The following is a 25,668-nucleotide window of genomic DNA, read 5'->3' as shown; positions in this document are numbered from 1 at the left end:
AAACAAGTGAATAACTCATCTCGGTGACGTATCCCCTATTAGGTGGCTCAGATTCAATCAGACAAAAAGCAGCTTCAAAGAAAGCAGGAACTGCCAGTCTGTCTTCAGTTTACCCACAGTGCTCTGAGAGTTCTTTGAATCAAGTATGTTCACGTTAAAAACAAATATAAATTGTTTAAAATATTATAAAACTAAAAAAAAAGCCAAGACGACAAGTCCTGAGCTTGTCAAATGCTATACAAATGTTTGATCTTAAGTTGAAAATTCTGAACTAAAGAGTTTTTCGGGTTTTGCAGCCAATGTTGATACCTTTGAGGTCTCAGTGATCACTTTTTTTTTTTAGCTGAAATAAAAATCGCAATCCTGTGCTATTTAGATGGCCAGATAAATCCACAGAGAACAGTTTAGTAACTACTAACAAAGTTTAACTTTACTTGAGTAATGTTAAAAAAAAATCTCCCATTGGGAGAATTCCCCTCCTGTCTAACCCCCCAGTTGACTCCTATGCGGCCGTGCAGGCCGTGTTTTGCACGGGCATGAGAGCCCATTCATTTGAATTAACTCCCGTGTCCGTGACACACAGGGAAAGAAGTCCCTGCAATTATTCGGAAAACACAGCCTGCAAGGGAACCTTGGTTCCCAGTGTGGTTGCGTTTTCCAGTGCGGGCAGCGTGCCATTAGAAATAATTGCACCCGCCCGCGGGTCTGCATTTCTCTGTGCGGGCGGATGGTGCAGCTGCACGGATTTTCATGCTGATCCGCACAGATGTGAACCGGGGGTAAGGCCGGTTCACATATCACGATTTGGTACAACAGGTAGAATCGCTGCAATTCTGCCCACGACCCCAAGTCATGAGGCAATCTGTCAGGAATCGGGGTGTGACCCGAAATGTGTGGACTGACACAGGGAGGTAGCAGGCTTCAGGAACACAGGCGTAGTCAGGGCTGGAGGGGTGGAATGGTCAGGCGGGCCGTAAGGTACTGTCAGGCACCGCCCGGCGGGATCTTTAGTGACCCACAGACCAGGATTCCCCAGGGCGCGGAGTCTAAGCCCCAGTCTGCCTTTTCACCAGAGCCCCTGATGGTGGGGATGGACTTGGCGCAGGACTGAGACCAGGTTGCGGCCCCTGAGTGCACCCAACTGTGGTAGAGGGGTCCGCCCGAGGGTATGTACTGGGGGAAAGCCTGATGTGAAGGGGCTGGCAGGTTTGGACAGTAGTGACTGGATCCGTGCGGGATGGATGGATCGTCTGGGTAGCGTCAGGCGTAGTCAGGCAGGCCAGGTCAGCAACGTGCGGGCAGTGAGGTACCGGAGGAGCAGGCAGAGAATAGTCAGGGTCACAAGCCGGGTTCAGTAACTCACAGGCAGCGCTGTACAGAGGATCAGGCAGAAGGATGGTCAGGCAAGCCAGGGGTTCAACAGGAGATGGTCAGCAGAGGTCAGGATCAAAGCAGGGTCAGCAACTAGGCAGATAGGCAGGAACACAGGATACCAGGTACAGGGGCTCATGGGAAACATACACCAAGGCCCTGACTGCAGGTCTGGCCATTCCTTAAATACACCTCCTGCAATCAGCCCCAGGTGTTGGCTGATTGCAGGAGTGAGCTTCTGGCTGCTGAGAGCACCCGCTGGTCAGCCCTGGTGCTGCAGCCCACACGGCAGGTGAGTCCCACCACCAGTGCTGAGTCCATTCCTAACACAATCACAGCACAGCTGTGTTCATTCGGGTGCCATTATCCTTTAATGGCATCCCAAACGCAATGCGATTCTGTTGAGTTTTCTCCACGACAAACAGTGACTTTATAGAGATTATTTTTGGGCAACAAATATGTATAGGGCAGCCCATTCAAAAAATGGGCTGCCCTATGCGACATGTAGAATCGTGTGAAATTTACAATGTCAAAAGCTACACAATAATATGAACAAAGCCTTAGTAATGATGGTCAACAGAAAGGCAAGTCGAACTCTCCCCAAAATAGACCCAGAAAACAGTACCACTTAAATTTTTGTATTTTTTTACGTTTCAAATATTTTCATGTTCTTATAGATGAATAGAGAGAAGCAGCAATACAGACTTATACATAAAGAAAGGATACACTATCCAACCACAGACCATAGGTTACAGGTGCATTACATAACAGATGGAATGCCCCAAAGACTATCATATAGTAAATACAATAAATCGGCATGTAAAGAACACACACCCACTCCACTACGTGGGAATAGCTATGAACTCATATCAGCAAATAGCAACATAAAAAAGTACCCAACTCAATATTGGGTAAATTGCAAAAATGAAAGGAGAACAAAAAGGGGAAAAGAAAAAGAACATAAAGAAAAGCAAACAAGAAGATATACTGGATCCTGAGCATGCGACCACCACCTTCATCTGGAGCATATGACAGCCATATCCTGTGTTGCCAGGTCTAAACTACAAGTATGATTTGAAGTTTTCATGGATAACAACCAGGGACGTCAAGTTTTAAAATGAGTTCTAGTTCTCTCGTATAACTGGGCTGTCAGATCTTTAATGTGCATGATATGTCATAATTCCTTAGCCCATTCCATAACAGCTGGTTGAAGATTTCCAATGGCGCAGTATAATCTCACAGACTGACAGCAAGAAGAAATGACCCTTGCGAGATGCGAGAAACTGATACCTAACAAAGGTTTTAGCCCTTCCCCACTCTATAAAAAACTAAAAAATACTGTATATTACAAAAAAAAAAACAGAATTGAAAAAATATTAAAATGCAGATATCTTTTCTTAGTAAGAAACAACATTAGTGATTTCCTGTAGAAACTAGTAGCAGTGGAAGATCTGGAAAGTACTGATAAAGCATCATGTGGTAACAGAGGGTGTATGTGGCTACATAAAAATGATACAAAATATAGATGCTGATCACTGAACTACTGAACTGAATTTAAAAAATGATCAGTTATTAGACATTTGGTCCTAAAAGGCTTTCATGGCCCAGGGTCAATTAAATCTGCTTGGAGGATCTACAGAAAGAAGATGCCCCAGACTCAGCAATATACAGTATATGGGTCTATGAAACAATCTTGTATTTTTGTCTAGATTTTGCATTAGCGTTTAACAGCGTTTTCCCACATTTGTGTTTTTTGCTCTATTTGTGGGGAAAAAAAGGACAAAACTTTAATTTGGGTACAGCATTGCATGACCGCGCAATTGTCAGTTAAAGTAACGTAGCGCCGTATCGCAAAATATGGCCTGGTCAGGAATGGGGTAAATCCTCTGGAGGGCAAGTGGTTAAAGGAGAAGTGGGGCAAAAGCGCTTTTGATTTTTCATCCACTTTAACGTAAGCTTCATCCCCTCCTGTCTGAGTCAGATTTTCTGCTTGACTGGCATATGGAACTAGTTAGGCCTCATGCACACAGGGTGTTTTTGCAGCCACTTTTAGGGGCATCAGGCGTTTTTTTCTTTACTGCTTGTAAACAGCCCTCCATGTTGTCCTTTGTGTCCATGCACACAGACTTTTAGGAGCTTTTAGTGGTAGAAGCTTTTACAGGCAGGAAAGAAAAACCCAGAGCCAGGGTGTCTAGGAACAGCAGTGTTTTGTCAGAAAAAATGCTTGACGTGTGTAAACACATCTAAATGTGTCTAAAAGAGTTTTAAAGCTAGGCGCGTTTAGCGCTTGAGCGCTAATTCATTTCAATGGCTAGAATAAATTATTATGTCCAATTAAATGAATTAACGCCCAAGCACATGAAGCTTGTAAATGCGCCTACTTGTAAAAGGTTTGGATACTTTTACAAGTGTCAGGCGCTCTTTCTGCAAAAACGCTGCTGCCAGGAGGAAGGCTTCTAGGATTTTTTTTTTTTTTTTTTTAACGTCCTGTGTTGATGAGGCCATATACAGTTAAATTTTCCTTCAAATGTTTTGTATGAAACTCAGAAAAATCATTTGCCAGGGTGTGCCATCATGGAGTCAATGAATTTTGTTTAACACTAGGTTCACACCTATGCGGCCATGCAGGCCGCGTTTTGCTCGGGCACGAGAGCCCATTCATCTGAATGGACTCCCGTGCCCGTGACACGCAGGGAAAGAAGTCCCTGCACTTCTTTGGAAAACGCAGCCTGCACGGGAACCTCTTTTCCCAGTACGGTTGCGTTTCTTAGTGTGGGCGGTGTGCCATTTGAACTAATGGCACTCGCCCGCAGGTCCACAATTCTCTGTGCGGATGGTACGGTTGCACGGATTTTCGCGTGGATCCGCAGCGGCACCACCTGCACAGATGTGAGCCGGGCGTAAAAGCCCTTAAAAATTTAGTTTGACTGCCATGTCAAAGTACAGAACTTTATAAGTTGATTTTTAATCGTTCCAGTAGTATAAAAATACACTACATATAAAACTTTTCCTAAAATGAGGACCACATTAACTGTTAGAATTTTCGATCAGATAAGAAACTAGAAAAATATCCCATCCTGAGCCTGTAAACATTCTATTCTATATGGTCAATGGACAAGTTGTCCCTATTAAATATGAGAAAGCCGAACAAAAAAAGACGATTATGTTTGTAAAAGTCAAATTCTCTGCTTTTAAGCCCTCGTGCACACGGGGTGTTTTGAAAACGCTGGTAACGTTAGTTGTGTAAAGTCACATTAAAAACATGAGTTTTTCAGCTTTATTTTGGCGTTTTCGCATTAGCGTTTAACGGCGTTTTCCCACGTTTGCCTTTTTTAGCATTTTTTTTTTTAACAGAAAAAAAATTGTTTTTGGTCAAAAAAAGTCCAAAAACGTCGATTTGCAGCGTGTTGCCTAAAAAATTCCTCTAGAAACCCACTAGTCTTGGAGTTAGCTGTGTAAAGTCATGTTAAAAACGTGAGTTTTCCAGCTTTTTTTTTGCATTTTCGCATTAGCATTTAACGGCGTTTGCCTTTTTTTAGCGTTTTTTTTTTTACCAGAAATAGTTTTTTTTGTGGGTCAAAAAAAGTCCAAAAATGTCGGTTTGCGTTTTTTTGCCTAAAAAAAAGCCTCTAGAAACCCACTAGTCCTGGGTTTTTTTCCAGCCAAAAAACGTTGATTCCAGTCTATGTGTGCATGGGTATATAGGATAACATGCTGGGGGGTTTACTGACTGTAGAAAAAAAAATATCAAAAGTCAAAAAACAGTCGCTGTAAAAACGTCAAGTGTGCATGAGGACTTAAATAGACTCCTTTGTGTTCCATCCACACCTATTAAAAAAACAAAAAACAAATAGTCAGATGCCCATTTGTTTTATGCTGCAAAATTTCAATAAATAGTTGTCATCATAACTTTCACTCTGCTTGTTAAACATGACACAGATATAAGATCTGCTTCGTTACAAACACAGCTTATCTGTCAACAATGCTTCCTCCCTCGACAAAGTTGGCTGCACTCGAACGCATCATTGCGTATGTCACCTTGTTAGCAACAAACAAGTCTGTTTATGTTTTTACCGGATGAAGACCCTCAGATAGTCACAAAGAAAAGAATATAAAGATACACACCAGCCGGAATAGAAGATGAATGGATTTACACCGGATGATGTTTGACATGTGAGAGAATGGCTCCTCTTTTTGGTCGTTGGCACCTCTTTTTTGAATCCATGATTATCACTTTTTGTAGCGTGATTTCTAGACTTAGCAAAAGAAATCCCAAGGACTCGCCAATGTTATATAGAGCCAGTGAGTGAGACACAAGAGCTTGCAACCAGTGGGAGGGCTTTACTGATCAACCTGGGCAATAGGACAAATGAAAGTAGAACCTGTGGAATGGAAACTGTTCAGTAAACTTCTAGTACAAGTAACTTCTGTTCGGTTCGCGGCAGGGGCGGACTGACCATTTGGAAACTAGGGCCCGGGGTCAGTAGGGGGCCCCATGAGATGCCCCTGGTACCTTTTTCATAGGCTTTTTTGAGTTTGGGCAAGGACACAGGGGCCTAATGATCCCCTATTGCCCTGGGGCCCCATGAGTTGTCAGTCCACCCCTGGTTCGCGGATGAACATTCGAACCTAGCGAAAGTTCGACTGTGAATTTCAAACAGAGAGGACAATTCACTAAGCAGTATCTTACCACAGCTACTGAAAACTTTCTTTAATGTTTCAGCTGTCAGAGGGGTATACAAAGAATTAAAAATCAAAAACGTGTGGGGTCCCCCTCCCCCATCCATACCAAACCCTTTGTGTTGGTCTATTACATAAAACCCCAATAAAATACATTTACATTTTTGATTGTAACATGACATAATGTGCAAAATTTCAAGGGGTATGTGTTACGGATCCGCCAGGTGGCACCTCTGGCAGCCCACTAGGCGGAATCACCCGGAGCGTGGAGTCTAAGTCCCGGTCTGCGTTTTCACCAGGGCCCCTGATGGTGGGGATGGACTTGGAGCAGAACCAGGACCAGGGCACGACCTCCGAGCAATACCACCCGTGGCAGAGGGAGCCTCCGGGGATAAGAGTAGGACAGAATAGAGCCAGATGTGAGGAGGCCGGCAGGACCTGGCAGGATAAACCGGCGGTTGTCACCGTGGGAAATGGCGTGGTACCGAGACGGCAGGCAGAGAGTGGTCAGGTCACACGCAGGGTCAGTTACCGAAGTCAGTCCGCGGAATGGTCAAACAAGCCGGGGCTCGGGACAGGAGCAGGCAGCGTAGTCAGGGACAATCCGGATCAATCACAGGAGAAGGCAGCGTAGTCAGGGACAATCCGGGTCAATCACAGTAGAAGGCAGCATAGTCAGATAATCTGGGTCAGGGCAGGAGCAGGCAGAACGTCAAACAATCCGGGTCACAATCACAGGGAACACAGGTAACAGGTCAGACCTTGAGGCGATTTGTGACAGTGCAGGGCATCTTTAAATATCGCACCCTGCACTGTCATTGGCTGCCCAGGACGCGCCCCGGGCTGTCATTGGCCGCCCGAGGCGCGCGCGGCTCCTACTGCGCATGCGCGGCCTCCTGTAAGCCGCGGCCCGCCGGGATCTGGTGCCTGTGTCCAGGCGTGAGCCGCCGCTATTGCGCATGCACCGGGGACGGAGCCGCGGTGGACCCTGACAGTATGAATACTTTTTCAAGGTACTGTATGCTGACGTCTTAAGAGTTCCCTTCACTGGAACTAAGGGGCCAAGCCCAATCCCTGAAAAACAACCCCACACCATAATCCCCCCTCCACCAAACTTTACACTTGGCACAATGCAGTCAGGCAAGTTCCGTTCTCCTGGCAACTGCCAAACCCAGACATGTCCATCAGATTGCCAGAAAGAGAAGTGGGATTGGTCACTCCAGAGAACACGTCACCACCGCTCTAGATTCCAGTGGCAGTGTGTTTTACACCACTGCATCCGACGCTTTGCATTGCCTACCACTTGGTGGCTGAGTTGCTGTTGTTCCCAGTTGCTTCCACTTTGTTATAATCCCACTAACAGTTGAGCGTGGAATACTTAGTAGCCAGGAAATGTCATGGATGGACGTATTGCACAGGTGGCAACCTATCACGGGACCACGCTTGGAGTCACTGAGCTCCTGAGAGCCATTCTTTCACAAATGTTTGTAGAAGCCGTCTGCATGCCTAGGTGCTTGATTTTATACACCTGTGGCCATGGAAGTGATTGGAGCACCTGAATCCAATGATTTGGAGGAGTGTTCCAATACTTTTGGCAATATAGTGTATACACTATCTCACAGAAGTGAGTCCACCCCTCACATTTTTGTAAATATTTGATTCTATCTTTTCATGTGACAACACTGAAGAAATGACACTTTGCTACAATGTGACGTAGTTAGTGTACAGTTTGTATAACATGTAAATTTGCTGTCCCCTCAAAATAACTCAACACACCGCCATTATTGTCTAAACCGCTGGCAATAAAAGTGGGTACACCCCTAAGTGAAAATGTCCAAATTGGGACCAAAGTGTCAATATTTTGTGTGGCCACCATTATTTTCCAGCACTGCCTTAACCCTCTTGGGTGTGGAGTTCACCAGAGCTTCCCAGGTTGCCACTGGAGTCCTCTTCCACTCCTCCATGACGACATCACAGAGCTGGTGGATGTTAGAGACCTTGCGCTCCTCCACCTTTCATTTGAGGATGCTCCACAAATGCTCAATAGGGTTTAGGTCTGGAGACATGCTTGGCCAGTCCATCACCTTTACCCTCAGCTTCTTTAGCAAGGCAGTGGTCATCTTGGAGGTGTGTTTGGGGTCATTATGTTGGAATACTGCCCTGCAGCCCAGTCTCCGAAGGGAGGGGATCATGCTCTGCTTTAGTATGTCACAGTACATGTTGGCATTCAGGTTCCCTCAATGAACTGTAGCCCCCCAGTGCCGGCAGCACTCATGCAGCCCCAGGCCATGACACTCCCACCACTATGCTTGACTGTAGGCAAGACACACTTGTCTTTGTACTCCTCACCTGGTTGCCGCCACACACGCTTGACATCATCTGAACCAAATCAGTTGATCTTGGTGTCATCAGACCACAGGACATGGTTCCAGTAATCCATGTCCTTAGTCTGCTTGTCTTCAGCAAACTGCGGGCTTTCTTGTTCATCAACTTTAGAAGAGGCTTCTTTCTGGGACGACAGTCATGCAGACCAATTTGATGCAGTGTGCAGCGTATGGTCTGAGCACTGACAGGCTGACCCCCCCCTTCAACCTCTGCAGCAATTCTGGCAGCACTCATATGTCTATTTCCCAAAGACAACCTCTGGATATGATGCTGAGCACGTGCACTCAATTTCTTTGGTTGACCATGGCGAGACCTGTTCTGAGTGGAACCTGCCCTGTTAAACTGCTGTATGATCTTGGCCACCGTGCTGCAGCCTTCCCGGCAGACAGCTTGTAACTCTCATTGGACCGCCAGCATGCAGATCAACATGCTTGCAGTCCATTCACGTTTGCAAAAACAGAAGGTTTGTACACAGGTACAGGTAACAGGGCTGCAGGCAATGTGTTCAGGAGCCTGACACTGCACCTGCAATTCACTAGTAGTGGGTGCAATGCACTGCAGGCTCCTGTGAGAAAAAAAAAGAGCACATTTTTTTCCTGCAAAAAAATATGTGTTTATTTTTTAAGTGAACTTACCCTTTAAATTTGCCATTAAATTGCCAGTGACAAGCAGGATGAATTGCTCTTTCCTTTATGCAGATTGGTGGTAACTGCATACAATGTAACAAAAAAAGTTACTTTTTTAAATAAATGTATTCTAGAAATCGTGGTGTTCAGATATCTGCGAATGCTGCTGTTTTTGTTTATTTTATTGATTATTTTGGATTTTGGTTTTGTTTTTTTAGCATCAAGCGCAATTTGCTTGCACGCTTTGGTTGTACAGAAGTCGATCAATGGAGTGACATCTGTACAACCACTTGCCCACACATGGATCAAAATTCGGCCTGTCCCTTCTGAACCATCCGAATTTCAATCCATGCATGGTCGCTCTTAATCCCTAACATTTTGATAAATATAAATAAAACTGGGAAAGTTCCATGTCAAAGTGACGTCTTGGATTGTCGGCTGGACCTTACTCGTCTATGGCAATGTTGTTTGAACAATGATTGCATGTGAACCTTTATTGCGTGTGAGTTCATCATAAAACATCCCGGAATGACAGATCGCTCCTTTAGTATGCGGAAATGAAAATTTGACAATGTCTTTGGGAGAAGCTCAGAGCTGTAAAATGAAGGCAAAAGTCAAAAACATGATTGTGCTTACGTATAGCGAAGGGCATGCAGCACAAAAATATGTCGCACATTGGCTTCATGGCATTCCTGAGCTGACCTTGTTTGCTTAGGTGTGTATTGTCATTGCATGTTATATCTTCAGTTGCTGAATGGCATACCGCCGCTTAATTCTGTCTTTTCATGCTTACATATGAACACTTTCACCAACACAAAACTCCTGCTACATATTTGGAACACCTTTCTATTACGGCTGTATCCATTTTTAGCAAGCCTAGCATAACTAAAAGAATACCATTACAGCTGAAAGCAGGCTTGCATTGAGCATGTAAGCAGACACATAGGCAGGGTCAGGGGTGGACTGACCATTTGGAAACTCGGGCACTGCCCGAGGGCCCGGGGTCAGTAGGGGGCCCCATGATCCCCTATTGCCCGGGGGCCCCATAAGTTGTCAGTCCGCCCCTGGGCAGGGTGCTGCGTTTTTAGGTGCGATTGAAATTAATGGCACCTAAAAACTTACTGATGTGCAATTCGACTTTTTAACGGTGCATTTTGAAATCATGGACAGAATTGCGGCGATCACGACCACAATTCAAAACGCCTATATGTGAATGAAGCCTAAGCCCAGGTTCACACTGATGCAGTGCGCAATTTGCAGCGTTTTCTGTGCGAATTCCGCACCACATCAGAATTGCACCCCGTTCATGCGAACCATGGCGGGTGTGTATGTTAACAACAACCTGAAAGCGGTCCGCAAAACACAGTGTGATGTGCAGAATCGGAACGCATAGGTGTGAATACCCGTGCAAACCGATTCTAGTGCGGACCAAAAAAAGGGTCCTGCACCTTTTTGGTGCGGTGCAATTAGAGCCATACAAAATGTATGGCTCCAATCGCATTGCACACAAATCGCATGTGATTTGCACAGGAATGCGGTGCGGTTCCTGTGCAATTCACATGCGATTTACTGCACCCAGGGGCAGACTGACAACTCATGGGGCCCCAGGGCAATAGAGGATCATGGAGCCCCTGTGTCTTTGCCCACACTCAAAAAAGCCTACAAAAAAGGTACCAGGGGCATTTCATGGGGCCCCCTACTGACCCCGAGCCCTCGGGCAGTGCCCGAGTGCTCGAATGATCAGTCCGCCTCTGACCGCACCACATATATGTGAACCCAGGGTAAATGTATTTTTTAACGCAAGCACTGTAAGTACCCGATTTTGACTTGGTATGAGCCTACTGCAGTCTGCGTATAATACAGCTCAGAGTGGGGGAGGAAGAAGCAGCAAAAGGAGCCAATCAGTCGTGCTGCAGTCTCAGGAGCTTTCCCTTTGGAGGAGAGAGCGGAGTGACAAACAAATAAGTTCATCATCTCCTAGATTGTAAGCTCGAAAGAGCAGGGCCCTTGTACCCCTCGCGTACGGTTTTGTTACTGTATTGTCTCATGTACTGTCCCCCACTATAATGTACAGCGCTGAGCAAATCTTTTGGCGCTACATAAATACTGTATAATATAATAATAATCTGCTGCTTTACCTTTCACATCCAATCACAAGCAAGGGGAGGGACAAGACCTGCAAGTGTTCAAAGATCAATTAGGGCCCTTACCCCGAGAGACAGGCCTGTGATGTGTCCAAGCTGTGTAAATCTCAGGACTGGATAAACAGAATAACAAATCTCATTGGCAGCTCTCATATGTATCTCATCTATTTAGAGGTTTGTCTGGAGTTCAGCTTTAAAGTAAGCTCTTGGGAAAAGGTGAAGTTTTATACGAACCCCGACAGTCAGCGTATGACAATGATTTCAGGAAGGAGTCTCGCCCACACAGTGAAGGTGACTCAGATGTTTTATGAAATGTGTGATTTGTTGCGATAAGGGAAAGCCCTCTTGCAGCTGTGACTCCCTCTTACAAGTTTTCGAGCTTCTGTAAGATGAACGAGATTATACTCTTCATTCTAGTCATACTAAACATATAAAAAATGAGTGCGTTGTACACTAAATAATCATAAACAATCAATCAAATAAATGCTGCTACAAGAAAAATGTGTATAAATTAATTGAAATTATATAAGTCCACATTTATATATTAAATAATTAAAAGATGTATATATTAAATAATTAAAAGTCCCAAAATTATTAGAGGTTTTATTTATTACAGGTACTTATCAATTTAGACATCCCTTTACATGTATATTGTACATCAGGGGCGGACTGACAACCCATGGGGCCCCCGGGCAATAGGGGATCATGGGGCCCCTGTGTCCTTGCCCAAACTCAAAAAAGCCTATGAAAAAAGGTACCAGGGGCATCTCATGGGGCCCCCTACTGACCCCGGGCCCTCGGGCAGTGCCCGAGTTTCCAAATAGTCAGTCCACCCCTGTTGTACCTTCACATCAGTCCCTAACCCTTAATTGTGCAATCTAAGGTCCCTAACTCACATTCATACATACACATACTAGGGACAATTTAGACAGGAGCCAATTCACCTACCAGCATGTCTTAGAGTGTGTGAGGAAACCCACACAGGCACAGGGAGAACAAGCAAACTCCAGGCAGTTGGTGCCGTGGTTGCGATTCAAGCCAACGACCCGAGTACTGCCAGGTGGAAGTGCTAACCACTTAGCCACTGTGCTGCCGATCCAATAACACAGTGCTGTGTGCTAAAAAACAATCTTTCAACGTAAAGTGCATAGGTGTCCAAAAATGCTTGACAGCTTGAAAAACATCAGCCTCTTACCAGACACTTTGATCTCCAATCAAGTGATCAAACGAGCAGATGGTGTTCAGATCCCACACTGACACCCTAGTTAGCCGTATCAAGGAGATGAATAGGAGATGATGGACAACTACAGGTTCACTTGAACAAATCCATCACATCAGACAGCTCTCTACATCATGCAAGCAAAGGTTTAAAACAGCAGAAGAAAACTTCATAGTGCGACCCGATAAACCAGCAAAGAATGTATTAAAGTATTGCACTTGCATAGATAAAGTGTATAAAGGCAGAGTAAACTTCTAAAATTTCCGTGGTGTCAGACCACCGACCGGAACGAGGTGACGTCACAGAAAGCTCCCCCCGACGCATCCTCTGGGATTGGAGAACACTGTTTATGCACATTTTTCATGTAGCAGCATTTATTTGATTGATTATGGTTCATGATTATTTAGTGTACAGCGCACTCATTTTTTATATGTTTTGTATTTTCTGGTGTCCAGGGAAAGAGTAACAGCAGTTCACGAATTGTTTCAGAATATATATTTTTTTCACACATTGTACTGTCTGAGGTGTAGCGCAGGTTTTATCCCTTTTTTCATTCTAGTCATACTAAAAGACTAATACAAGATACACATCGATGTAGTTCTATAATAAATAATACACTATTATTATTAATATACAGGATTTATATATCGCCAACAGTTTGCACAGCGCTTTACAAAATGAAGTCAGACATTACAGTTACAATACAATTTGGTACAAGAGGAAACGGAGGTCCCTGCTCGTTAGAGCTTACAATCTAAAAGTCATTACATTTCTTTTCAAAAGCAAACACCGTAAGTACCAGAATGTGACCTGGTATCAGCCTCATGCAGTTCCTGCACAGCAGGGCTGGGGTATGAGAAGAAGAAGCAGCACAAGGAGCCAATTAGTTGAGCTGACAAATATATTGGTATTTGGAGAAAGCAAACTGACAGAGAGCTCATTGAGCTGATTGCTACGTTGTTCTTCTTTCACTGTCTGGGGCTGATCCAGGATGAATTACAAACAAATATAATAATTTTCCTCAAGGGGTAATTTTTATATGATTGTTATTTGTGTCATGGACGTTCAGATGTCATCAAAGCTAATATATAAATGTTTAATAGATATGAATACATGTTTCCCTAGGCTTGTAAATTGCAGGATGATCTGGGCTCAAAGTGGGTTAAATGATGTTGGCCATCAGATTGAGGACATCTAGTGGCAGAAACAAAAAACATATTGCAGGGAAATCTCTAGACCACAGATTCCACATTTACTAATAGCAAAGCAGACGTTCATCAATGAGATTGCTAGACACCGCTCAGAAGACTGACAGGTCTTGATTGATTTAATTGAGTCTGCCTGAATGGTCAGAGTCTGCTAGTAGACTCACGTCTTAGAAAATCAGGGCCCAGGTGTCAAACTGGCAGCCCTCCAGCTGTTGCCAAACTACAAGTCACATGAGGCATTGCAAGATTGACAGTTACAAGCATGACTCCCAAAGGCAGAGGCATGATGGGACTTATAGTTTTGCAACAGCTGGAGGGACGCCAGTTTGACACCCCTGCTCTAGACTGAAGCCAAATATTGTAGAAAGAGCGGTTGTTATTTCATCTTTTAATGGGCTATTTATTTTTATCTTTTTTTGGCTGGTTTTCCGCTTTAATCGCTAGTTAATTGAGGGAAAAAACAATAAAGATTTCTGAACTTTGATCACCCACACCTTCACATTATTGGCCATAAAGATAAAGCTGTTGTTCAACTGAACGTGAAACTCTTGTTAAAGTGTTTCTTCTGGTTTTGGATACATTGGGAAGGGTTGGAGTATCTGCAAAATTTTACTAAACACATAAGCATAGGGTGTAGCGCTCTCTATAAAAATGATAATGTGCCAAATGGTGAAACAAACAATACAATATTACACAATAGATGACCACAACTCAATATTAAATACAAAGTGTATAAAGTAAAAAAATTCCAAAAACAACCTCCTGCGCTTAAATGGAATCCTATCCTTCAAAAGCTACCGACACCAAACTTATACCCAAGTAAGTGAATGATCAATTAAAATAAATAGTGTAGCGCTAATAATACTATCAAATTACGTGTTAAAATGCACAAACTCTATATACATCCCCTACATATATACAGTGTGGATCGAAAGTTTGGGCACCCCAGCTAAAAATTTGTATTAATGTGCATAAAGAAGCCAAGGAAAGATGGAAAAATCTCCAAAAGGCATCAAATTACAGATTAGACAGTCTTATAATATGTCAACAAAAGTTAGATTTTATTTCCATCATTTACACTTTCAAAATAACAGAAAACAAAAAAATGGCGTCTGCAAAAGTTTGGGCACCCTGCAGAGTTATTATCTTGTACTGCCCCCTTTGGCAAGTATCACAGCTTGTAAACGCTTTTTGTAGCCAGCCAAGAGTCTTTCAATTCTTGTTTGAGGTATCTTTGCCCATTCTTCCTTACAAAAGTCTTCCAGTTCTTTGAGATTTCTGGGCTGTCTGTCACGCGCTGCTCTTTTTTAAGGTCTATCCATAGATTTTCAATTATGTTGAGGTCAGGAGATTGTGAAGGCCATGGCAAAACCTACGCCTCTTGATGTAATCCCCCGTGGATTTCGAGGTGTGTTTAGGATCATTATCCATTTGTAGAAGCCATCCTCTCTTTAGCTTCAGCTTTTTCACAGATGGCATCAAGTTACCATCCAAAATTTGCTGAAATTTTATTGAATCCATTTTTCCTTCTACTCGTGAGATGTTCCCTGTGCCACTGGCTGCAACACAACCCCAAAGCATGATTGATCCAACCCCATGCTTAACAGTTGGACAGAGGTTCTTTTCATTAAGTTCTCTGCCCCTTCTTCTCCAAACGTACCTTTGCTCATTCCGGCCAAAAAGTTCAATTTTAACCTCATCGGTCCACAGAACTTGTTTCCAAAATGCATCAGGCTTGTCTATATGTTCATTTTCAAACGATGATTTTTGTGGTGAGGACGTAGAAGAGGTTTTCTTCTGATGACTCTTCCATGAAGACCATATTTGTACAAGTATCTCTTTATAGTGGAATAGTGTACCACAACTCCAATGTCTGCCAGATCTTTCTGGAGGGATCGTGCAGTCAAACGTGGGTTTTGAATTGTTTTTCTCACAATCCTGCGAGCTGTTCTGTCTGATATTTTTCTTGGTCTTCCAAATCTTGCTTTAACTTCCACTGTTCCTGATGACTGCCATTTCTTAATTACATTCCGAACAGAGGATACTGACATCTGAAAACGCTTTGCTATCTTCTTATAGCCTTCTCCAGCTTTGTGAGCGTCAACTATTTTCAGTTTCAGTTTTCTAGACAACTGCTTAGAAGAACCCATGGTGCTGATTGTTGGGGCAAGGTCAGATGAGTCTGGGCATTTAAAACCTTTTAGATTGACATCACCTGGTCTTCCCAGACGATGATTGAGAACAATCCATGACACTGGCAGGTCTCAGCTTGGCAAAGGGGGCAGTGCATGCTATAAATTCTGCAGGGTGCCCAAACTTTTGCAGACGCCATTTTTTTGTTTTCTGTTATTTTGAAAGTGTAAATGATGGAAATAAAATCTAACTTTTGTTGACATATTATAAGAATGTCTAATCTGTAATTTGATGCCTTTTGGAGATTTTTCCATCTTTTCTTGGCTTATTTATGCACATTAATACAAATTTTTAGCTGGGGTGCCCAAACTTTCTATCCCCACTGTATATCCAAGGTGATAAATCAATACATAAATAATAAAATAGTTGTGTCATATACATGAATTCCCTCACGGGGAATATTTAGTGAAAAAAGTGACAAACACATTCCTATTTGCACATTGTGAAACAATATGTATACTGGTGCACAAAATTAGTGAACAAATTCAAAATCAATTCAAAAAGTCCAAAATGATATAATAATAGTAATACGATAATTTGTGATGATCCTCACACTTCACTCTTCATGCAAGAATATATAATGTGCTGTATACGTGGTACACACGTGCCAATCCTTTACCAGCCAAAATACCCCCTCACCTCCTTCATTAGACCCCACAGGGTCAACACGCTTTGAGGATCAAGTGATCCTATCAGAATGGGTCCCTCTCAGGCTTTCCCCTCACATCTCCAGCCTCCAACAGACCAGCAGCCAGCTCCTCACGGGATCATGATAAGACACAAGCAGAGACCCTCTATAGTGCAACCGGCTTTTATTGCATCAAATTTAAAACAATAAGAATTACACTCACATTTGCCCACGAGTTTTCCAGCTTTTTACCACATGCTCTGGGTGTACTGCATGGGTATACTCAACAGGGTGATCCAATATGGCCCCCACGCCGGAAATGACGTCCTGAGAGGGACCCATTCTGATAGGATCACTTGATCCTCAAAGCGTGTTGACCCTGTGGGGTCTAATGAAGGAGGTGAGGGGGTATTTTGGCTGGTAAAGGATTGGCACGTGTGTACCACGTATACAGCACATTATATATTCTTGCATGAAGAGTGAAGTGTGAGGATCACCACAAATTATCGTATTACTATTACTATATCATTTTGGACTTTTTGAATTGATTATTTGTTCACTAATTTTGTGCACCAGTATACATTTTGTTTCACAATGTGCAAATAGGAATGTGTTTGTCACTTTTTTCACTAAATATTCCCCGTGAGGGAATTCACGTATATGACACAACTATTTTATTATTTATGTATTGATTTATCACCTTGGATATATATATGTAGGGGATGTATATAGAGTTTGTGCATTTTAACACGTAATTTGATAGTATTATTAGCGCTACACTATTTATTTTAAAAGTGTATAAAGTGAAAACACTTACAGTTGCAAGAAAAAGTATGTGAACCCCTTGGGATTACATGGAGTTTTGCATGAATTGGGTATAAAATGTGCTCTGAACGTCATCTAAGTCACAACAATAGAAGAACACAGTCTGCTGAACATAATACTACACAAATATTAGATGTTGCCATGGTTTAATTGCACATAACATGCAAACATTCACAGTGCAGGGAGGAAAAAGTATGTGAACCTTTGGACTTAATAACTGGTTGACCCTCCTTTGGCAGCAATAACCTCAACCAAACGTTTCCTGTAGTTGCAGATCAGACCTGCACAACGATCTGGAGTCATTTTGGACCACTCCTCTTCACAAAACTGTTTTAGTGTAGCAATATTCTTGGGATGTCTGGTGTGAATCGCTCTCTTAAGGTCATGCCACAGCATTTCGGGTTGAGGTCAGAACTCTGACTGGGCCACTCCAGAAGGCATATTCTGTGCTGTTGCAGCCATTGTTTTGTTGAATTACTTGTATGCTTTGAGTCATTGTCCTGTTGCATCACCCATCCTCTGCGGAGCTTCAGCTGGAAGACAGATGGTCGTAGGTTTTCCTGCAAAATGTCTTGATAAACTCTGGAATTCATTTTCCCATCAATGACAACAATCCGTCCAGGCCCCGAGGCAGCAAAGCAGCCCCAAACCATGATGCTCCCTCCGCCATGTTTTACAGTGGGGATGAGGTTTTGATGTTGGTGTGCTGGGCCTTTTTTTCTCCACACATAGTGTTGTGTGTTCTTCCCAAACAACTCAATCTTGGTTTCATCTGTCCACAGTATATTTTGCCAGTAGTGCTGTGGAACATCCAGGTGCTCTTTTGCAAACTTCAAACGTGCTGCAATATTCTTTTTGGACAGCAATGGCTTCCTCCGTGGTGTCCTCCCATGTACTCCATTCTTGTTTAATGTTTTCCTTATTGTAGATGTGTCAACAAAAATGTTAGCATGTGCCAGAGATTTCTGTAGGTCTTTAGCTGACACTCTGGGATTCTTCTTTACCTCATGCAGCATTCTGCGCTGTGCTCTTGCAGTCATTTTTACAGGATGACGACGCCTAGGGAGAGTAGCAACAGTGCTAAACTTTCTCCATTTGTAGACAGTCTGTCTTACCGTGGACACATGAACATCAAGGCTTTTGGAGATACTTTTGTAACCCTTTCCAGCTTAATCCAAGTCAACAATTCTTGATCGTAGGTCTTCTGAGAGCTCTTTTCTGCGAGGCATGGTTCACATCAGACAGTGCTTCTTGAAACCAGTAAACCCAAAACAGGTGTGTGTTTTTTAAGGGCAGGACAGCTGTCAGCAACACATCCAATATCACACCGATTGGAGTCAAGGTTGGCTCACTCCTGGCTCCAATTAGCTCTGGGAGAAGTCATTAAGCTAGGGCCTCACATACTTTTTCCTCCCTGCACTGTGAATGTTTACATGTTATGTGCAATTAGACCATGGCAACATCTAATGTTTGTGTAGTATTATGTTCAGCAGACTGTGTTCTTCTATTGTTGTGACTTAGATGACGTTCAGAGCACATTTTATGCCCAATTCATGCAAAACTCCACGTAATCCCAAGGGGTTCACATACTTTTTCTTGCAACTGTATGTGCTCCCAATACAGGGAGATAAAATCTACCCACAAAGTGACACAATAGTGCTCAGTGTTCACACTCTTATATCAAAAAGGACCTATAAACAATTAAAATATAGTGAACAATCATTCGAACTTATTGGAATATACATATAAATATATTGGTATGTGACACCAGTGTCCACAACTAAAAATAGAAACATGCAGGTGATTCTTGTGCATTGTGGCTTCTTGTGATGACTCCACACACAGCTAGATTGGCTCCTCACCTCCTTATTGCGACCCTAAAAGAGCCTACAGGGTCCCTGATGGAGTCACGTGAGCAGTGACGCAACGCGTAGGTGACGTCATTTCCTATGTTTATGTGTTTGTTTTTTCACTTTTAGGTAGTAAGTTGCAGGTGTTAGCAGCTTCTAAAGGGTTATCAACTTGAGCGTAGGAGGTTTCTCTGTCTACTATTGCAAAGCTTTACTGTTGTCTGTTTCCCTGCTGGGGAAATGTTAACAATACTACGAATCCTCTGATTGTTGCCACCAGGACAGAAAGTGAGGAATATCCTAAAATTTTACAGAACAAGAGTGGATGGCTGCTAAGCAAGGACTACAATGACAATTGTCAGAGGTGGGAATGCCATGGTTTTCCCACACAATAAAGACGATCTTCACCCTAGTTGGAAAAACATTAAAAGTCAGTAATTACAAATACTGTAGCTGCTGCTGACTTTTAATAAAAGGATACTTACCTATCCAAAGATCCAGCGCTATCCTCACCCAGGCCGGTTCTTCTCCTTCTGGTCCTCAGCGATGGCATGCTACTGTGGGAAGCTGGCTGTGACTCCTCGCAGCTTCACAGCTGGCTTCCCACTGCACATGCATGAACCACGCTTCACTTTGCGAATGGTCCCACAGCCTTCTCGGATCTGTGACATGTCCCAGAGGGCTGCAGGCAAAAAGAGGGGGGGGTGGTAACTGTCAAAACTAGGTACCTGCTCCCCCCAAAAAAATAATGTGCCAAATGTAATAGAAGAGGGTGAGAGGAGGAAGTAAAGAAACTTCATATTTAGTTCCACGTTAACTATCTGGACATGATAATCCCCCTGCTTTACAGGAGTTCAGCTGGTTTCTGGTCCCCTTTCATTGCCCTCACATAAAGCAGAGCTGCCAAACAGAGAGGCGTTATCCAAAGATCCTCCATAACATTGCTGTGTGGGGAAGATGAAAAGTGGCAAAAATACAACACACTCACACCATCATCATCATCCTCCCTGTGCCACTACTGCCGGGGACAAGCTTTATGAAAGTGCCTTTTCATGCAACCTAATGTAAAATTTCCTGTAGAGCAGAGATTTTGGGGTGGTCAAAAAGAGGAGGCGGTAGTACACTGGGTTTAGAAAGGTGAAACCCAGGTCCAAACTTTACACCAGGAACTCCACTTATGTAGTTATGCCATAAAAGCTACTACATGGTACCAGAGAGCACAGCAAATTCAGGAACCATTTTCAGATCTCCTGTCCACTACAACCCAACACAAGGATCCACTTTGGAAGGATCTGGTTATGATGGCCAGCAAACAGGCAGAACGCCTGATCTTGGATTGTCAATAATAACTACTGTTTGTATTATTATTATCTATTACAATGTTGATGTTATAAAATGAAAGTATATGCTGTGACCATAGAATTCCTGTAATTTGATTGTGATTTTAGGGAGCACTATGGCCAAATCTATTTTGGCCCTCTGCATTCCTGTGACCCTTTTCAACTGACAGCAGGCTAAAGCAAGCAGTTGGCTGATGTCATAGAGCCAATCCAGGCTCTGGAAATATCCCGACTATATGGTCGGGATCAGGGGCGGACTGACAACTCATGGGGCCCCCGGGCAATAGGGGATCATGGGGCCCCTGTGTCCTTGCCCAAACTCAAAAAAGCCTATGTAAAAGGTACCAGGGGCATCTCATGGGGCCCCCTACTGACCCTGGGCCCTCGGGCAGTGCCCGAGTTTCCAAATGGTCAGTCCACCCCTGGTCGGGATCCACTGAGAAGCCTAGTCCGGCAGCTGGCTCAGCCTCCCAGCATGCCACTAATAGCCTGAACCAGTCACTCAGGCCCTTCCACAGCTTGGTTCTTCAGTGAGCGCTGGAGGGGCAGAGCAGAAAATCGTGGACTGGCAATCACCGGCTCTCTTCTCACTAAAAGTTGATAACGGAGCAATCAGCAGCCTTTGATTGCTCAGTTCTCAGTCTTAAAAATGTCATGGAACAGATAAAGAAGGGATTGATGCTGCATCCACCTAGGCGAGTATCTTTTTTTTTCCAGAAACCAATACTTTACTTTTAAAGGATAAGTTCACTTTAAAAAATAATAAATGCACATTTTTTTGCAGTTAAAAAATGTGCATTTACTATTTTTTTTCATTTTGTTGGAGCCTGGAAAGCTGGTGCCATGCAGGACTCCTGCAAGCCTGTCAGTGTATCTATGTGCTTGTACATCTCGTACAGGCAAGCGGATTCAGCCTGACAGGAAGACTCAATGAACTACCATGGCGTTTATTGAGAATTACAAGCCAACAGCCACAAAGGATGTCGGGACTTGTAGTTCATTCATTCACAGAACTCTGTAGATGAAGGACGTAGCTGTGTGGGTGTAGCCCCACACGGCCGCACTGTTTTTTTAAAAAAAAACAGCTAGTATGGGGAAATTCTCCCTGTATTGCTGTCACAGGGAGTGCGGGGATAGGGCAGCGACTGCAGGATTGGGAACATGTTCCGCCCTAAAAACAGGTGGAACATGTAACATGTTCCCTAGGGTGAACTTATCCTTTAAGCCAATTAGAAATAAAATATGTTTTTAAATTTTTCTAACGTAAGCTGGGGCTGATGTCCATATCTATTCTCATTTATCTGTAGCACCATTGGGAATTTTATCTCTTTGATCTATGTGCATTACCCTTAAGGGCATTCTGTTCGGTGCAAATGTAATCACTACTATCTTCTATTTTACAAATTTTATTAGTTCAGCTACAATAAACACATCCATACACTAAAAACTTTTATTACCTTTTTTCATTTTTCCTTAGGCTCCCGGCATGTACAAATACATATATTCGTTAATCAACATTTTTTACAAAAAAATATTTCGTATCATATTATTATGTATTCATACTTTTAAGGCGGCGCTCTACTCAAAAGCGGAAGTTCTGCTTATTTGCCTCCTCCCCCCCTCCACTGCCATATTTGGCACCTTTTGGGGGGGAGCAGATACCTGATTTTGACCAGGAAATTCGGCCCCCTCCTTCCTCCCGCAGTCTCCTGGGGACTTTCAAAGGTCCCAGGAGACTGCCAGACTAATTAAGAGGTGCAGCGCAGTGGGCACCAGGCTGTGAAGCCGCAAGCTGTCACAGCCTGGTGACCACAGTTGAGATGACGGCAGGGGCGGACTGACAAATCATGGGGCCTCCGGGCAATAGGGGATCATGGGGCCCCTGTGTCCTTGCCCAAACTCAAAAAAGCCTATGAAAAGGTACCAGGGGCATCTCATGGGGCCCCCTACTGACCCCGGGCCCTCGGGCAATGCCCGAGTTTCCAAATGGTCAGTCCGCCCCTGCCTGGATGCTGGCACCATGGAGGACAGAAGGAGAGAAGGGACAGCGTGGGTGAGAACAGCGCTGGACTCTGGGACAGGTAAGTGTGTGTTTTTTAAAAGTCCGCAGCTACAGCATTTGTAGCTGCTGACTTTTAATAAACACAAAAATGGCTGGAACTTTGCTTTAAGGCATTTGTTAATTTACACTATTTCGTATAGTTGAAATTTTTGTGCAGTAGACAGTCTCATCCAGGGGCGGACTGACAACTCATGGAGCCCCCGGGCAATAGGGGATCATGGGGCCCCTGTGTCCTTGCCCAAACTCAAAAAAGCCTATGAAAAAGGTACCAGGGGCATCTTATTGGGGCCCCCTACTGACCCCGGGCCCGAGTTTCCAAATGGTCAGTCCACCCCTGGTCTCATCTATATAAACAATCCAACGGTAGATCAGAATATGTAAAAAAAAAAAAAAAAAAAAAGGAAAATAAGTACAAAATCAAAATTAGTGATATAAATCTCTCCCTAATCAAAGTTCTGCAACTTGCTACTCTATGACTGAAAAGCTGAGTCCTGCAAATGACTCTTTCCAGCCTCCTCCAGCTACAGACTCTCTCAGGTCAAAGAGTCATAAAATTCTGCAGCTATTCGCTGCTGGCTCTGAATAAAAACCGGGCTGGTGTTGCTTACTCTATAGGCAGGGAACTTGCAGTGGGTAAGGATCTGGGAGGGACTACAAGCAGCATGGATTTGTTTCACATACAACTGCTGAAGCATTTTTTTCATTTGCCACAAAGGGACACCGAGAAGCAGCATCTTGGCTCTACAGAGGCTCGTTGACCCAAGAAATCTGACCACAAGACGTGTAAGTGTCCTTCATAAACTCACTAAGACTTCTTCAATTGTTATGCCTTTTAGAGTCCTAGGATACTGAAGCATACACAGATCAAGTGGTCCAACTAGTATTGTGTCTCTTTGTGTTTCCTTTCTTCCCTCCCTGTGTGCTCTGGGGAGGAGGGAGCATTTGTATGATGTCACAGGCTTCTCTCTTTGCCCGGGTTGAGTGAAGTCTCACTTTGCTAAGTTCCAAGTCTACATGTGCTGCAACATGTGTTCATAGAGGAAGACCAAATGACCTAGCAGCGTCTTACCCTGCTGGCTGAATTTTCAGTCCTGCTTTTCTTTGGACTATGACTGAGGAATCAGACTGCAGAAACCGTACCCACCTAAGCCCTAATGACAGCCCAGCCATCTCTGCTGTGATGTTCTCTGCCGGCGTGGTGGGAAACGTGATTGCGCTGGTGCTACTGGAGACTCGACGCAGGGAAACCCGAGGGAATATTTCTCTATTCTTCATTCTGGTCTCTGGACTGGTGGTCACAGACTTACTCGGCACCTGCATGATAAGCCCCGTAGTCATGGCCTCTTATGCCAGGAGGCTATCATTAGTTGAAATGGGACTTTGTGAATATTTTGCCTTTGCCATGACTTTTTTCAGCTTGGCCACCATGATGATCCTGTTTGCTACGGCTTTAGAGCGAGCCCTGGCCATTGGGCACCCCTATTTCTACGAGAAGTTCATCAAGAAGCGGTGCGGGGTCATCACCTTCCCAGTCATCTATGGCTTCTCCATCTTCTTTTCTCTCTTCCCGGTAATGAACTTTGGGGAGTTTATCCAATACTGTCCTGGCACATGGTGCTTCATTGACATGAAGAATCGAAATGCCAATTCCAATTTCAACAATGTCTACTCCATGCTTTACGCCACCCTTCTTCTCATTCTCATCATTGCTGTGTTAACTTGTAACCTTGTGGTCATTGTCAGTCTGGTGAGGATGCACAAGAGGCAGAAGACCCGTAGGATTGGTTCCATTACTGCCAATAAGCGGGACAGGATTTCCATGTCTGAGGAGATTGACCACCTTATTCTGCTGTCCATCATGACCATCGCCTTCATTATCTGTTCGCTACCTTTTACGGTAAGTTGCAAGGTGTTTTGCTAAGGGTAACCATCCTAGCTTGAGTTGTGCATTTTCCTTTTCTCATTTGTAGTTGCCCACTTAGCTCTACACACCTGTAGATTGGGGTTATACTCTGACAGCCCTCTTGCTGTCAATATTTTGCAAAAGAATTACAGGGAGGAAAATGCGAGGCTTCAGCACTGCACAGCAATGGGATGCACAAGGCTTGGCTTACTATGATAAAGTTTTCTTTACTTTTTACTTTAACAATAATTTTCTCCTAAAAATGTCTGATTCAAAAACACGAACATCACTTAAGTCATTGACATTTTTCTGACAGATACGGGCATTTAAACATCTTTTTTCCACATTAAAGTAGTACTTTATGTTATTATATGACCAAACACCTCCTTTTCTTGTTATGTAGACACCCATTAAAACCAGTATTTAATTTTCTTTTTCATTGTAGCAACAGTTAAAACATTGCGGGGTCAGTAGGGGGCCCCATGTAATTATTATTATTATACAGCATTTATAAAGCGCCAATAGTTCGCTCAGCGCTGTACATTACAAAGGGGGACAGAACATGTGACAGAACAATACCAATACAATGGAAAACATGAGGGGATTGAGGGCCCTGCTCTTTCGAGCTTACAATCTAGGTAATGCCCCTGGTACCCTTTTCATAGGCTTTTTAGAGTTTGGGCAAGGACACAGGGGCCCCATGATCCCTTATTGCCCGGGGGCCCGATGAGTTGTCAGTCCGCCCCTGGGATCCATGAAACGATCCCCTGCTAAATTTGAGTCAAATGGAATGGATGTCACTCTTGTGTCACAAAAGTGGCACCTGTGTATTTTTTTTTTCCTGTAGCTTGTGACTGGAGGCAAATTAACCCAGGTTAGGTCTATGGGCAGGCACAGTAAATGGATGAACGTCTGATCCGTTACTTATGTTTTGAAAAAACAGAAAAGGACACAAACTGTCCTAGATGGACTCAAAGGTAAATCGGATGTAAACAGAAGCCTGTTCATTTACATTCGACTGCCTATAGACTAAAATTGAACTTTCAATCATGTCTGCATGAAAAACTTGATAGGTGGCTCTGATTGGACTGCTCGTGGTAAAAGACAGAGTGGGCTATATAAAAGTATGCTAAGCACCTTTGTGAATTGAGGCCACAGGGAGCCATAATAAAGATGCTTTAGGTAAACACATATAACTTGTTCATTCTGTGTTTAGATCTGGATCAAAGCGTTA

The 25,668-nt window shown here is 43.6% G+C and overlaps 1 protein-coding gene across 1 annotated transcript in view; it reads left to right on the top strand.

Moving 5' to 3' along the window:
- The first annotated feature begins 23,241 nt into the window (after nt 1–23,241).
- PTGER2 (prostaglandin E receptor 2) overlaps nt 23,242–25,668 on the top strand; it is a 48,366-nt gene continuing 45,939 nt past the window's right edge. Inside the window, exon 1 of the mRNA XM_089661365.1 lies at nt 23,242–24,428. Within this exon, the coding sequence (XP_089517491.1) occupies nt 23,640–24,428 (789 nt within the window). The 5' untranslated portion in view covers nt 23,242–23,639. The remainder of the gene's footprint in view (nt 24,429–25,668) is intronic.

Source organism: Staurois parvus, unplaced genomic scaffold, assembly GCF_062004578.1.
Source record: "Staurois parvus isolate SC_StPar_1 unplaced genomic scaffold, SC_StPar_1.0 ptg001329l, whole genome shotgun sequence".
In the NCBI taxonomy this organism is placed as follows: domain Eukaryota; kingdom Metazoa; phylum Chordata; class Amphibia; order Anura; family Ranidae; genus Staurois; species Staurois parvus.
Note: the sequence above shows the minus strand (reverse complement) of the source record. Positions and strands in the feature narration are given on the sequence as shown.